Source organism: Capsicum annuum, chromosome 3 (assembly GCF_002878395.1).
Source record: "Capsicum annuum cultivar UCD-10X-F1 chromosome 3, UCD10Xv1.1, whole genome shotgun sequence".
Classification (NCBI taxonomy): domain Eukaryota; kingdom Viridiplantae; phylum Streptophyta; class Magnoliopsida; order Solanales; family Solanaceae; genus Capsicum; species Capsicum annuum.
In genome coordinates this window covers 257,568,636-257,581,151 of record NC_061113.1, presented here as the reverse complement: position 1 = coordinate 257,581,151, position 12,516 = coordinate 257,568,636, and the positions used below count along the sequence as shown (strand labels likewise).

General features: G+C 33.4%; 2 protein-coding genes and 1 non-coding gene across 6 annotated transcripts in view; 1 reads left to right on the top strand and 2 right to left on the bottom strand.

Moving 5' to 3' along the window:
- Window positions 1-5,989, bottom strand: part of LOC107861931 (PH, RCC1 and FYVE domains-containing protein 1) — a 14,727-nt gene extending 8,738 nt beyond the window's left edge. The window contains exons 1-5 of one of the 4 annotated variants that reach the window (XM_016707332.2): window positions 5,566-5,989; window positions 4,602-4,742; window positions 2,796-2,882; window positions 917-1,006; window positions 747-827 (exon numbers count right to left, since the gene is read on the bottom strand). In XM_016707332.2, the coding sequence (XP_016562818.1) occupies window positions 747-827; window positions 917-1,006; window positions 2,796-2,882; window positions 4,602-4,649 (306 nt within the window). In that variant the 5' untranslated portion in view covers window positions 4,650-4,742; window positions 5,566-5,989. Of the gene's footprint in view, window positions 1-746; window positions 828-916; window positions 1,007-2,795; window positions 2,883-4,601; window positions 4,746-5,530 lie in introns of all 4 variants that reach the window. The other 3 variants (XM_047409878.1, XM_016707331.2, XM_047409879.1) reach the window with 3 other exon arrangements.
- A 687-nt stretch (window positions 5,990-6,676) lies between these two features.
- On the top strand, window positions 6,677-6,748 carry TRNAP-AGG. The gene has a single exon. It is a non-coding gene; the product is annotated as a tRNA-Pro (tRNA).
- A 639-nt stretch (window positions 6,749-7,387) lies between these two features.
- Window positions 7,388-10,737, bottom strand: LOC107861930 (HVA22-like protein a). Its single transcript, XM_016707329.2, has 5 exons — window positions 10,438-10,737; window positions 10,044-10,070; window positions 9,764-9,886; window positions 7,873-8,116; window positions 7,388-7,737 (listed from the first exon to the last, which is right to left on the bottom strand). Exons 1-5 carry the CDS (start codon window positions 10,506-10,508, stop codon window positions 7,672-7,674), a joined length of 531 nt encoding a protein of 176 aa, XP_016562815.1. The 5' UTR covers window positions 10,509-10,737; the 3' UTR covers window positions 7,388-7,671.
- Between the last annotated feature and the right edge of the window lie 1,779 nt (window positions 10,738-12,516).

The following is a 12,516-nucleotide window of genomic DNA, read 5'->3' as shown; positions in this document are numbered from 1 at the left end:
TTTTCATTATTTTGTGTTAAATATATATAAATGCTTTTTAAAAACATTTTCCTACTTGTGTTACGAGCATAAGAAAATAAGTAAGAAACAATTTTATTTTCCTAACAAATGTTTTTTTAGATTTCATACCGAATACACGTATAGAATACACAAAAGATGCATTGAAACTTTGTACTTGTCATTAGTGTCACATCTCAAAACACCAAAAAGAAATGAAATTTGTTACTATAAAAAATGAATCCAGTTATATTTATTTAGATCTACTCTTTTATTGACTTTGTTAGAATTTACATGAATTTAACAACTTAATATATATACATGGCATAATTTATGACAAATTAGTAGAAGAAAATTATTTTATTAACAATTATTGATAAATTTAACATTTATAATAATTAAAGGCATTTTAGTAAACTTATCAGTTGCGATACAGTACCCTACTGTCAAACCAAACAATAAAATTATTATTAAACAACAGAAAACAATACAATCCATCCAAACAATACCATACCATAAAGTAATGTATGAAATCATGGCAAATCATCATCCAAACAAAGTGTAAGAAAAACAATAGGGGTCATCTAAATCTCACACTTCCCTGTACAGAGGTAACTAGTAATATCTCTAACTGTTTAACGACAATTTTCTACTCAAAAATAAATATAAGAATGAAGGAATTCCATTTTATGCAAGTGCCGGACTTAGAAGGGAATGTGACGTGCTCTGAGACTATAAGAATTGCTTACCAAATCCAAGGAATTTTTGCCATGTAGAAGTGAAAATGACTGATATTCTTTCTCAGGTCTAGGAAACCGCTGAAATATTGCCTACAATTTCATTTGAAATAAAAATGCAATCAATCGCACAATACCGCTTAATATGAAGTATGCATGATTGTGATAACATAAGATCTTACTGTCCGTTGACCGGGAATAATCCTTGAAACCAGACTTAGTTGAAGCTGTTTCTCCTCCTTTTCAACATACCATATGAGTCTTGTTTCATCCTGAAATTTGTCCATCAGAAGCAGTTGATGGATGAAAATTTCAGAATGATTTACAAAACCTCAGAGGAATACCCCTTATGTGAAGCAGAGAAATTGGACCCTTGTGTGTAAAAGAGAGTGTGTGGGTGGATGGGTGGGGGGGTTGATACAGAGAGGAGGGAGGGGGAGAATGAGCAGAACAAAGAAAGAAGCATAGAGCTGGCCTGGTATGCCGACACATCCTTCTTAACAAGTTCTAGCACTTTAACTTCAACTCAATCCTCTCTTTTGACGTGAGGAAAACATCGTATTATAGGTCAAGCAATTACACTAAGCAACCATGTAGCTTAAAAATAGAAATATCAACTTGAAAATGTAGAGCTTTACCTAACCTATGCTTTAATTATTGCAAACCCGACTACATTTATTTCACATCAGTTTAGTATAAGCTGATAATATTATCCAATTGAACAGTTGCTAGGCTTCTCCACAAGTCAGAAACCACTTTATGTCAACCATATTTAACCCAGCATGGCACCTCTATGAACACAAACATTTCCTTTTAGTTGGTATGTCATTTTCACATTCACAGAAGGAAGTCTCACTTTGTAATACTTTCATGGCCAAACAAAGAGATGAAAAAGGAATCTTATGAACAGTTTCTAAAGGGGTAGACAAGTAAATATTTATCCTCTCACTGATCTACCTTTTTCCTTACCATACCTATTGGCCTATCCTACCACTTTTCGAGTTCTTACCGTTCTCTTTCAACCTCTCTTCAAGTTTCTCCACCAATTCCTTCTACATGTATCTTTATCCTTCTCTCAGTTTCCTGCCGATTCTCCTTTCTCCCTAGTTCAAGCTTACCTGCATTACAATGCTGGTGCCATTTTATACCACTTGTTCCTTCTTAACATGTTTCAAAATATTTTTGAGTTTCTCAAACTTGTTTTACTTTCTTTTCCATTTGAAGTATATACATTATATAAAAAGTGTTTCTAATTTTGCTCCTTGCTAAAATAAGAAAAGACAATGTTTCAGATAGTAAGTGAGCCCCAATTTTTTAGTTTATATGGCTTGAAACTGTACAAAGAAGGGCATAATTTGATCACTAAGGAATCAGCTATTCTCACATGATATTTCCTTTTTGAGCTTTCTTGCATAAAATTGACCTTTCCAGCAAGTTAAATTCAGGTAGTTCAGAACTTCACAATTTATCAAAGAAATCAGAACATGCTCCCTAGATATGGAGGTCCAAGATTAGGGTATAAGCCTATAAGGTTAGTAGGTACTCGAATGTTGTCTAGTTTTCCCAATAAGAAGTACTATTATAACTGTCTTACTATATTACTCTTTGATTTTCATTGTTTCCTTTTCTTCGGTTACCATATTGTTTGTTATTGCTACTGCTCTCTTCTTTATTTTTAGCATTTCTTCACTACTGTATTTCCTTTCCGTACTTGATTTTGATATGCTTTACTTGAGCCGTGGGTCTATCAGATATAGCCTCTTCACCTTCACAAGGAAGTACACACCACCCTCCTTAGAGCCCACTTGTGGGATTACATTGGGTATGTTGCTGTAAACCTGGACATTCTGATGGCACATTTTTGAGTGCTGCTGAGACTTTGAAGAATCAGCTATTTCTACACTATACCTGCCTGATATATGGCATTTGGGGTTGTTAAATGCAGATTTGGAAGATGAATGGATATCACAGAGAGTGTGCTCTTATGAGGAGAAGCAAACCAGAGAAAAAAATAAGCAAAAAGATAGGGAAATATTGCACAATCTAATGCAAAGCCCATACAGTAGAAAGACGAAAAGGGCAGAACTTTGGCTTTCCTTTGCGTCCATACTTCAGCAGATATGATCCTCTCTTTAAGGCTGTAATGGCCTGCAAGTTGCAAAAACAAGGATCTGTAGGTTGACGATAACAAACAACTCATTAAAGAAATTCTGTATCAGCAACAGCTACTCCCTTATTCCTCAAATTAATAATCTTGATTTATACAGTTATTAAGAGAATATATAGATTTTACTACAAATTAACAAGAGAATTTAGAGGTCCAAATCTTAGTTTCTGGAGTTCTAAAATAGAACAGGCAAAGAAGTCTGTTCAAAGGAATGACCTATGGGATCCATGTAACTATTTGTGGAGTATAATATAACTGAAATTATTTTCTGCTAAAATCATTTTAGAATAGAACTGAAAAGGAAAGGTCTAAACAAAGCATGAGACAAAGGGATTATATATTTTTCTAACGCTGGGGTGGGATGACAAACTACAAAGAAATTTGGTGCAAATGCATAAGCTCCTTTTATCTGATATTACACACAAAATGGTCTTTTCATTGGGGGCACCGTATGTGTCAATGTAAGAGTATTCAAGCAGAACCTACTTTCCACATATAATTTTTTGATGTTTGAATTTCAAATTAACTTTTGCAATACAGGACGGGTCTTTTTACCTCTGTACAAGTCTCCTTTCCAGATTGACAAATTGCATGTTCTCAAGTTAACCGTCGCCAAATTGTAAACAAAATAAAAGGACACATAAAGAAGAATAACTAGGTAAAGTACATTTTGGAATTTTTCCACTAAAAGTTGGCAACAGAAAAAAACTAAAAATGTTCCATGCTATGATTGATAAGCCCATAAGGACACAAAGTATCCAAATGAGCTCAAGTACTCTGTAGACCTTTTTCCCCTTTATATAATGACTTGAAAGACATCAATATGGGTACGTTTTTCGTTCCCTATCCCACATCTTTGTGGAGCACAATTCTACTGCCATTATCAACTCCCTTTCCGTCAATCATTCATTGACCTCCCTTGTCATTCATGATATCGAAGGCTAACTTTTGTATATGGAGCTGAACTTCAACCAACTGGATCTAATTTGTGACAGCAATGCTAGCTTTTATCTCTTTCTAAACAGAGAATAACTTTTTTAGATTTCTACAGCAGATTATCACATTACATGTTCTCCAGCGGAAAAAAATCAAGCTGGTCATTATAGAAGTGAAACCAATTAATAACAGGCAATACAATAAATAGGTATCTGTGGTGGAGCAACCAGAAAAAGAAACAACTAAGCATCCTTTATATTATTTTAAGTTAGACCTATAATTTTAATATGGTTAATACTCATAATGGATGTATTGCTGCTTAATTCAGGCTTTGGGAGTGACGGTTAATATATGAATTTGCAAGGAACCTTCGCTCTTTTTGCATCATTCTTCTTGATAAACAAACCATAACATAAACGTCTGAAAAACAAAAATAAAGGTGTTGATGTAATTATTGTAATGATTCTGTTCATTTTATGATTAGGTGAACCAGTAGGATTTCCTTCTATTACCTGCAGTTTGTATTCTTTACCTTTATTGACTAAACGATACAACCATTTATACTGTTATTTCGGAATAAGAAGCCAGCTTTCTCATAATGGCGATGAGAGTTTTTCTGTTCTCACAAAAGACCTATTCCAAAGGAAAAGAAATTTACCCAGCACAACGTGGAGCTGTTACAGTGAAACTAATAGTTGCCCTTCTTCTATATCTGTTTCGTTCTTAAGCAGCAAAGAATAGAAAAGTTTAGCAACAAACATCACCTGTTCCACATTCCTGTCTCCAAGACTGTTCCTCTGTAAGTTGTTCATTAAGCTGATATATGAACTCTAGCACTTTGATCATGACAATACCAAACATCTGGCAGATGGCAAAACAGGCCCCATGGTTCCTCCATAGGAAAACTTCTACATACAAGAGAATGAGGATATTAATATCATTCAGACTATTTCAGAAGAACCAATAAACCTGAATAAGCACAAAATAAGGAAAATAGTTTTTGGAAAAATCTCAACACGGACTATTCAGAAATGACAATTTTCCTACAAAATAGAGACAAAAAAAAAAGTTGCAGTTGATGACATGCAGGCTTCTCTCATCGTTGTACTGAATAACGATTTAACATTACTTTCCACTAGTAATGTAACCTCATAAAACAAATTAGTTGCTCCAAGTACTAAACAAAACATCCTAGCATGTAGAAATTACACCTAAAAATTAAGCAAAGCCTACTTGAATATCCAGAACTACTGCTCATGACAACATCCACATCCTGTTTAATACTCAACAACACAAATCACTAACTATAATCAATCACGAATACATATCAATCCCATGTAAAACAAATTAGTTGCATCAAGTACATTTAAACAAAACATCCTAGCATGTAGCCATTACACCTAAAATGTAAGCAAAAACTCCTTGACTATCCAAAACTACTGCTCATGACAACATCCGCATCCTATTTAGTACTCGGATCAATCGCGACTACATATCAATATCACGTCAAGACATGCACCTATATTTACCGTTCAAAATTCAGCTGAAAAACAGCATTACAATCAACAAGGAGCTAGGGTTTAGGTCAATGCGAACCAATTTACACACGTTTGACCAGTATATGCAACAGAGAACACCGCTAAGCAAATGAAATTCAATGAAAATGAAAACGAAATTCACAATTCGTGCTTACATAAAATCAATACAAGTATTTTAAGGAGTACTCACTGCTGCGAGTTCTGGAAGCAGCAGAGGTCAATTAGGCTCCATTAATCGAACGAACAGAAGAAATACCAGCGGATTTCAGAACCTCAAATTTTCTATTTGATAGCAAAACACGAAGCTCTCGTTGATTTTTCTATAAGCAAAAATCGATAAAGTTATCGGCCGATCGAAACGTCTAGAAGGGAAATGCGAATTTGAAAGAGGAAACTAGTGTGGTTTTCCTCTCTCTCTCTCCGTTTCTGTGTGAGCAGTACGTACGCCTGTGATCGAAATATATATGGAATACTATACGTAGCTCTTCTTCTTTTTTCCCTCGCGGAATTCTTTTTTCTTTTTTCTTTTTTTTGTGTGTTTATAGTTATTCAATTCAACCGATCGTGAAGTTGTATTTTGTTGATGACACGTAATCAATGTGAAATCTGAATCTGTTGCGGCAAGGAAGTGGGGTACTAATGTTTACAGGGGACTTTTTCTGTTTTCTTCCAGTCTTGTATCCAATCAACTAACTTCCCGCCAATTTCTTCCAAGTTGGGTTGGTTATGTTATGTACCTTCCTATTTTCCATTTCTTTTTTTCTTCTAATTACACTTCTGTGGCATAATTAAAATTTTGAGATTCAAATTTCTGAATTTTAACTTTGTTGTTTTCTCTTAATTTAGCATTTTATGCCTTCTGACTCATTTCGAACTAAGTGCCATATTAGGAATTTAACATCAAAATTGATAACTATTTTAATTATACATTTAACTTTAAAAGGAGCAGTTACTATAAATATTTGCTCAATTTTCAAAAAAAATGTATGATAAATAAGGATAACTTAGTAGTAAATTATAAGAATATCTCATAAACAGAAATAGATTTTTTTTCTCTCTTTAATTTATAAAAGAGGCACATTAGCTCCTTTCGTGTAATAATTTCCAACATAGATCACACAAATTCCAAGGTTGGAATAATTAGATGAAGAATTAGTAAAAAGATGTTGAATAACGACTACTCCATTCACATTGCATTTGGCCAAACACAGACTCTAATGAGACTAACATATTTTATTTTATTTGACTAATACAAAGTAATGATTGAATTAAAAAAACTTATCAGCATGGTATCAACAAAAGGGCATTTGGTCTAGTGGTATGATTCTCGCTTAGGGTGCGAGAGGTCCCGAGTTCAATTCTCGGAATGCCCCGTTCTTTCTTTTTTTGTCTTCTACCCTTCGTTTTTGGTAAACCAACTTTCAACGTCTAAGTAACAAAAACTTTATCGAGCCGTTCACCAATTTTTGGTTATTTATTTATGTTTTTGAAATCACTTGGTGCTTAATTTGCAAGATAAATTAAAACAACTATAACTGATTTGAGATGGGAACAACTTATCTCCGATATAGGGCCAAAGTTTATGATCTCCAAGGAACTTCAAATTTTCAAATTTGTAGCTAAACCAAAACTATTTTTATGTTTCTTAGTATTTTTTTTTAGACAAAAGCTCTACAATGAAAGCACATTTCGACAGCCTAGAGAAACACAAATCCAACACCTATATAGATTTGACAACCTAAAGGATCATTCAATAACGTAGAAAAGATGATAACCATTAATACAAGTGCTAGGGCACAGGCAGCCATTGCTTCCAGTTTCCAGAGTCGAGGCGTTAAGTCAGGCCAACAGTCACCTTGAGTCCACTCAGACGTACTCAGTGATCAAAGTAATAGAAAGCCTAAGTCCGGTTTTTAGTGAAAATTCCTAATATAGCTGAAAGAGAAATAGATAATGATCCTCATTATCACTAACAAACTTCTGGAAATACAAAAATATCTACGACAAAAGACTCGATTAGAAGGTTGAGCAGTATTAGCTTATAACATAAGTTAAGAGGTTCTGGAAATACAAATATCTACGACAAAAGACTCGATGAGAAGGTTAAGCAGTATTAGCTTATAACATAAGTTAAAGAGGACTACCAAGAACTCTACAAAATAAAAGATACTAGACCAACGGAGAAAGACCAAACATCAGTTTCAAGACACATCTTTACAACAGTGGATAGATATCTTCCTTTTCTTAAGTACTGGAGCAGCAGAAACTGAACGAAAAGAACTGTAGTGTACAAGGCTCAGTATCTGTAGTCGTCATCATAAAACACGTAATTGCTGGTATGGGTCTTTCGTTCCCCTTCAGCCTGCACGGAAATAAACTGAAATGAGCTAGTCCTTGAACACATGAATTTCATAATATCTCTCGTCACATGAATTCTATGTGTTTCTGTGAAATTTCCTCAAAAAATTTAATCAACACAATGAACTGATTATCATACCTTGTGGATCATCTCCTCAAATGCTTGGGTTCCATGTTCTTGTATATATTTCTCAGCAGCAGTTAGGATGTCATCTGGCTTACTAAAAACATCCTTCTTTCGAGGCACATACCAGATGTTAACTGCCTTTCGTTGGACAATGTAAGGCCTAATATAATGCTCGTACACATACGCAGCACCATTAAAGTAAGGTATGACCAACCAGCAGGTTGCTATCAGTTTTGCATACGACCAGAAAGGAAGCCTGACATAAAAAGCGAATAAAACATATAGTGAAAAGAAAGCAGAACTGGCATTCAGAAAAGGTTTAGTCATCACCTCAACTCACTAGAAGTGAACTGATATAAAAGAGATTCATGTACAGATGTACTATGCCAGACAACGTGTTTCTATCAATCCGGGTGGAAAACTTTCCAACCAAGTATTACTCCTATGTAATACTGGAAACATTTTGCTCTCTTTTATTACTTCTAGTGTTCAAAGTGCTTCATCAGAAAATATGACAAGTTTGGGAAAAAAGGACAAATATGACTGAGAAATATGACCCATAGTTAAAAGGAAGAAGCGGCGGGGGTTTGGGGGGCTGTTCCTAACCTTACCTCAAAATGCAAGTACGTTGTGCTCAAATATATCATTTTCAACCAAGGTAAGGACCTAAGCTCAACTACACCACTACCAGCTCATTTTTGCATTTATTACCTCTTTAATATCGGGCGAAAGACGACCTTTCCGAATCGATGTTTGACAACTTTATTTCCTCCTTGGCCTTAGATGAGGCAAAAGTGGGTTTTGCAAAAGCTCTCCTTGAAAGAATAAATGAACTTTAATTATTTCATTACAATAGAGGGGATCACATTCCCTTTAAATTCTCCTCGAAAAAGGAGAAAGACTCCTTTCTATGCGGACAAATTACTCGACGAATAATAGGTACCCACACCCCAGGCAGAGTTAGTGAGCCGCGTAATAACATTCCAGTTTCTTATACAACCATTATCACAAAGAATTGTCACACACATAGCTACCAAGATCACTGCTCCTGCTTCAAATATACTGCCGAAGATTCCACTATACGAGTGCTAACCCACTTGGTAATAATTCAAAACTAATGTCAATCATGACGGTTACTCCAAGATCAAATTTGTATATGATTTCAGAGCAACATTTACTTAACCATCAGAATCATTTTTCACCTGGCATAACAAAATTTCAAGCATCATTTCTTCGTTTCCCTATTTTCTACGAGTATGGTTTATTAAAGAATTGTTGACTTAAACAATTCCTATTCCATCTTATAGCAAACTGCAATCAGTAGATAACCTTTCTCTTTCTTAGGTAGTGAGTCATCACTAATCATTTGTTCGAAAATCTACAACACCGAAGTTCTTCTTTGTTTTCAATAACCCTGATGTTGGGGGCAGCTTGAGCGCACCTTGACTAATTCCATGGGTACCTGCTACATCTTACCAACAATCGTACCTAGTGCGTCCACCAAGGTTTGGACATATAGGAAAAAGTCACCTAGTGTTGAGACACTATCTACCGAGCTAATAAAACTTAAAATAGCCGTCCCGTCATCACACAAAAATATATAGTAATTCAAAGTTTCCACATTCTTCTATAGCTACAACTTCGAAACTAGGATAAAACTGAATAAGATTTGGCAATCAAACCATTGCTCAAAGGCTTCATGATTAGGAAAAGTAAAAGGAAAGGTTATTCACAACCATCATCTGGTTATTACTTTTCTTCCATTCCATCCTGACCTAAGGAAAAGCAAATTCAATAATTAAAATAACCACGAAGAACATAATCCCAAAAGGACAATTGTTAATAGTCTACACGAAAAATACTAGCTTGAACGAATACACAAAACTCGCCCAAAGAAAATTACCATTCAATAATCTTGGCAAACGTCAGCTCAAAGAGTGTAATCATAGAGTACAAAATCCAATAGGTAAGCCATTGTTGATCATCCACTGGGGATTTGGTCTCAATAGCCCTTATTGATGCATACCTGTCATACAACCCATAACCCAGTACCGAAAGATCACTTTTTCAATAAGATGAAACTTTAGGTAGCCAGCCAACTGAGGGACTAAGATCCCCGTAACAAAACATCACATATGAGGCCATAAAGAGAAAAACAAAATCACCAAGTAAGAATCACTTACAAAGGATATACCAAACTAACCACCGGCCTGCAATTTCAAACAAACAATAGAAAAAAAAAAAAATTAGCTTCACAATAACAAATTGCTCCTAATTTGAAACTCCCTATGTCCCTATTTATGTGATACAATTCAGATTTCGATTTTAACTATGAATTCAGACATGAAATTTTCAAATTTTTTGAAACAAAATTCATATACTTAAAAACTAGGTAAAAAGTTAAGTTACCGTGATTAATAATTCAAAATTTTAATCTGAGTAAAGGTGCGGCATAAATTGGAACGGAGGAGTATCTATTATATATGAATTAAATTATAAAAAAAATAATCCAGTTTAACACAAATACTAAAAGAAAAAAAAAAGAGTAGATAGAGAATATTGAGGAAAAAGATATACCCAGCAAGAACGTCAAAGTTACTGAGTATGACCTTGAGTAAGCTTACTATACCACCACCAGATCCTCCCATTTTTAAAATTTATGAGTTGTATAAGTCTGAGATTTGCAGTTGTCGTTGATGTGGCAGTGCACAAGAAGAAGAAGAAGAAAATGGGTGAAGATTTGGGTGAGTAGTGGCCAGTGGGTGATGAGAGAGGCAGAGTTATTGCTTGTGTGTTCAGAGAAAGAGTAAAGTTAACAGAGACTTCTCTTGTGTCGTTTTCTTCTAAAATAAAATATAACAAAAATAATACACCTAATGTTTCTATTTCTATTTTATGTACTTCCTTATACTTCTCCGCCGACTAATTTCCTGAAAAATTTTGAATCTAAAATAATGCATCTAATGTTTCGACCGGACGCGCGGAGAAAATTTTATTGGAAATGCTATTCTCAAATGAAATCTTATTTGGTGTAAATTTAAATTAGTCAGCTTTAATATAGGTATCGAACAACGGATGAAAATAAAAAATATCTAATATTTCTATTTTAATATATTATTAATTAATAATAAAAATAATTTTGTAAAACTATTCATAATATTTATGATCATATACTAACTAAATCCTAGTTATTATATTTTTCAAACTGAAATTCGAAATTAGCCCTCAATTTTCTTTGACAGAGACATGAACCACTAAGAATTCATTATAGTGAATCTGCTTTACTAATTATCATTTTCAGTTAAACCATGATAGCTACATTATGTCCATGTCCAAAGAAATAAATTTCCACAAGGAAAAAAAAAAAGGAAAAAAAGAGGGAACAAGTCATCTCCACAAGAGGATAAAGTTGAATCTATGAAAGCTTAAAAGCTAGTAAAAGTTATTATCAGTTTAACTTTGGCTCTATCCCCGGCGCAATTATTTTCCCTTATGCTTGCTTCTCACGTTTCCCTTTTTACTAATCTCTTACTCCTTCGCATTTGCTTTTTCTATTGGTTCTATTTTAACTTGAAATATTTATTAAAAAAATATTAATAACATAATTTTATTAAATGATATTTACATTATATCTTGAAATTAATTTAGAGAAAAATCAATTAATACTAAGGATAAAATTTAAAAAAGAAAAATCTTGATATGTAAGAAATTACAAGTACAAATAAAAATTTAATTAAAAAATTAGTAACATGACTATTTTATCATAATATTTCTGTTAATTAAGCCAGTACTAGTTTTAAATAAAAATAAAAGCAAACGAATGGAGGAAATCCAAAACTTCCCCACTAACAAGATTAACTAAGTCAAATTTAAAACACAGGGAATCAATAAAATTATGCAAAAGGAAAAAACTAGAGTGTATAGCTAGTGTTTTTTTTTTTTTGGTGTTAATGTGTATAGCTAATAGTTGAATTCACTGCATGAGGTATTGAATTTAATAGTTTCTATTTTATTTTAAATTTAGCAAGAATTATTTTTCAATCAGCTGATTCAGAACTTCTGCTGAGGAGCTCGAAAGATAAAAATAAAATACAACTTAAAATTTAAACTTAGAACTTAAACTTAGAACCTTTAAGCGAATTTTGAACCCCTAAAGGTCTGAACTACTAAGTCACTCTAGTATTGTGGTATAAGGATTCAAAATTTATATATATACACTAAAACTAATAAAATCTTATACTCTCCGTCCTAAATTATTCGTCCCAAATTTTCTAATTTGATTTTTTATTTTACTTGTCTTTTTTCATTAATTAAGAAGAAATAAATTTTTTTTTTTTATGTTTTACCCTTTGCATTAATTATTTTTTCTTCATTAATTACTTTTTTTTCAAATTAAAATGTAAACATTAGTATAGTAAACTAAACATGTTATTAATTTTTTTTAATCAATTTGTCATCTCAATTTGGGACGGAGAGTATATATGAAGCATATTTTTGCCGAAGAGGCTCATGTGAACACTAATCCTAGATCAGCCCCTGCTGGCGATCACCAGCTTTTCCTTCTGGTTTTTGCAAAAATTACAAAGAAATATTTGTTGTTGTCTGATTAAATAAAATAAAATTCTGTTGAGAAGTGAAAGAAATTTAGTTGAAACT

Excerpts from the sequence above, each read along its gene's own strand:
- LOC107861930 (XM_016707329.2), bottom strand. The coding sequence starts at position 10,508 with ATGGGAGGATCTGGTGGTGGTATAGTAAGCTTACTCAAGGTCATACTC. Across the intron at positions 10,071-10,437 it reads AACTTTGACGTTCTTGCTGG|GCCGGTGGTTAGTTTGGTAT; the intron begins GTATATCTTTTT and ends TTGAAATTGCAG. Across the intron at positions 9,887-10,043 it reads GTTAGTTTGGTATATCCTTT|GTATGCATCAATAAGGGCTA; the intron begins GTAAGTGATTCT and ends GTTGTATGACAG.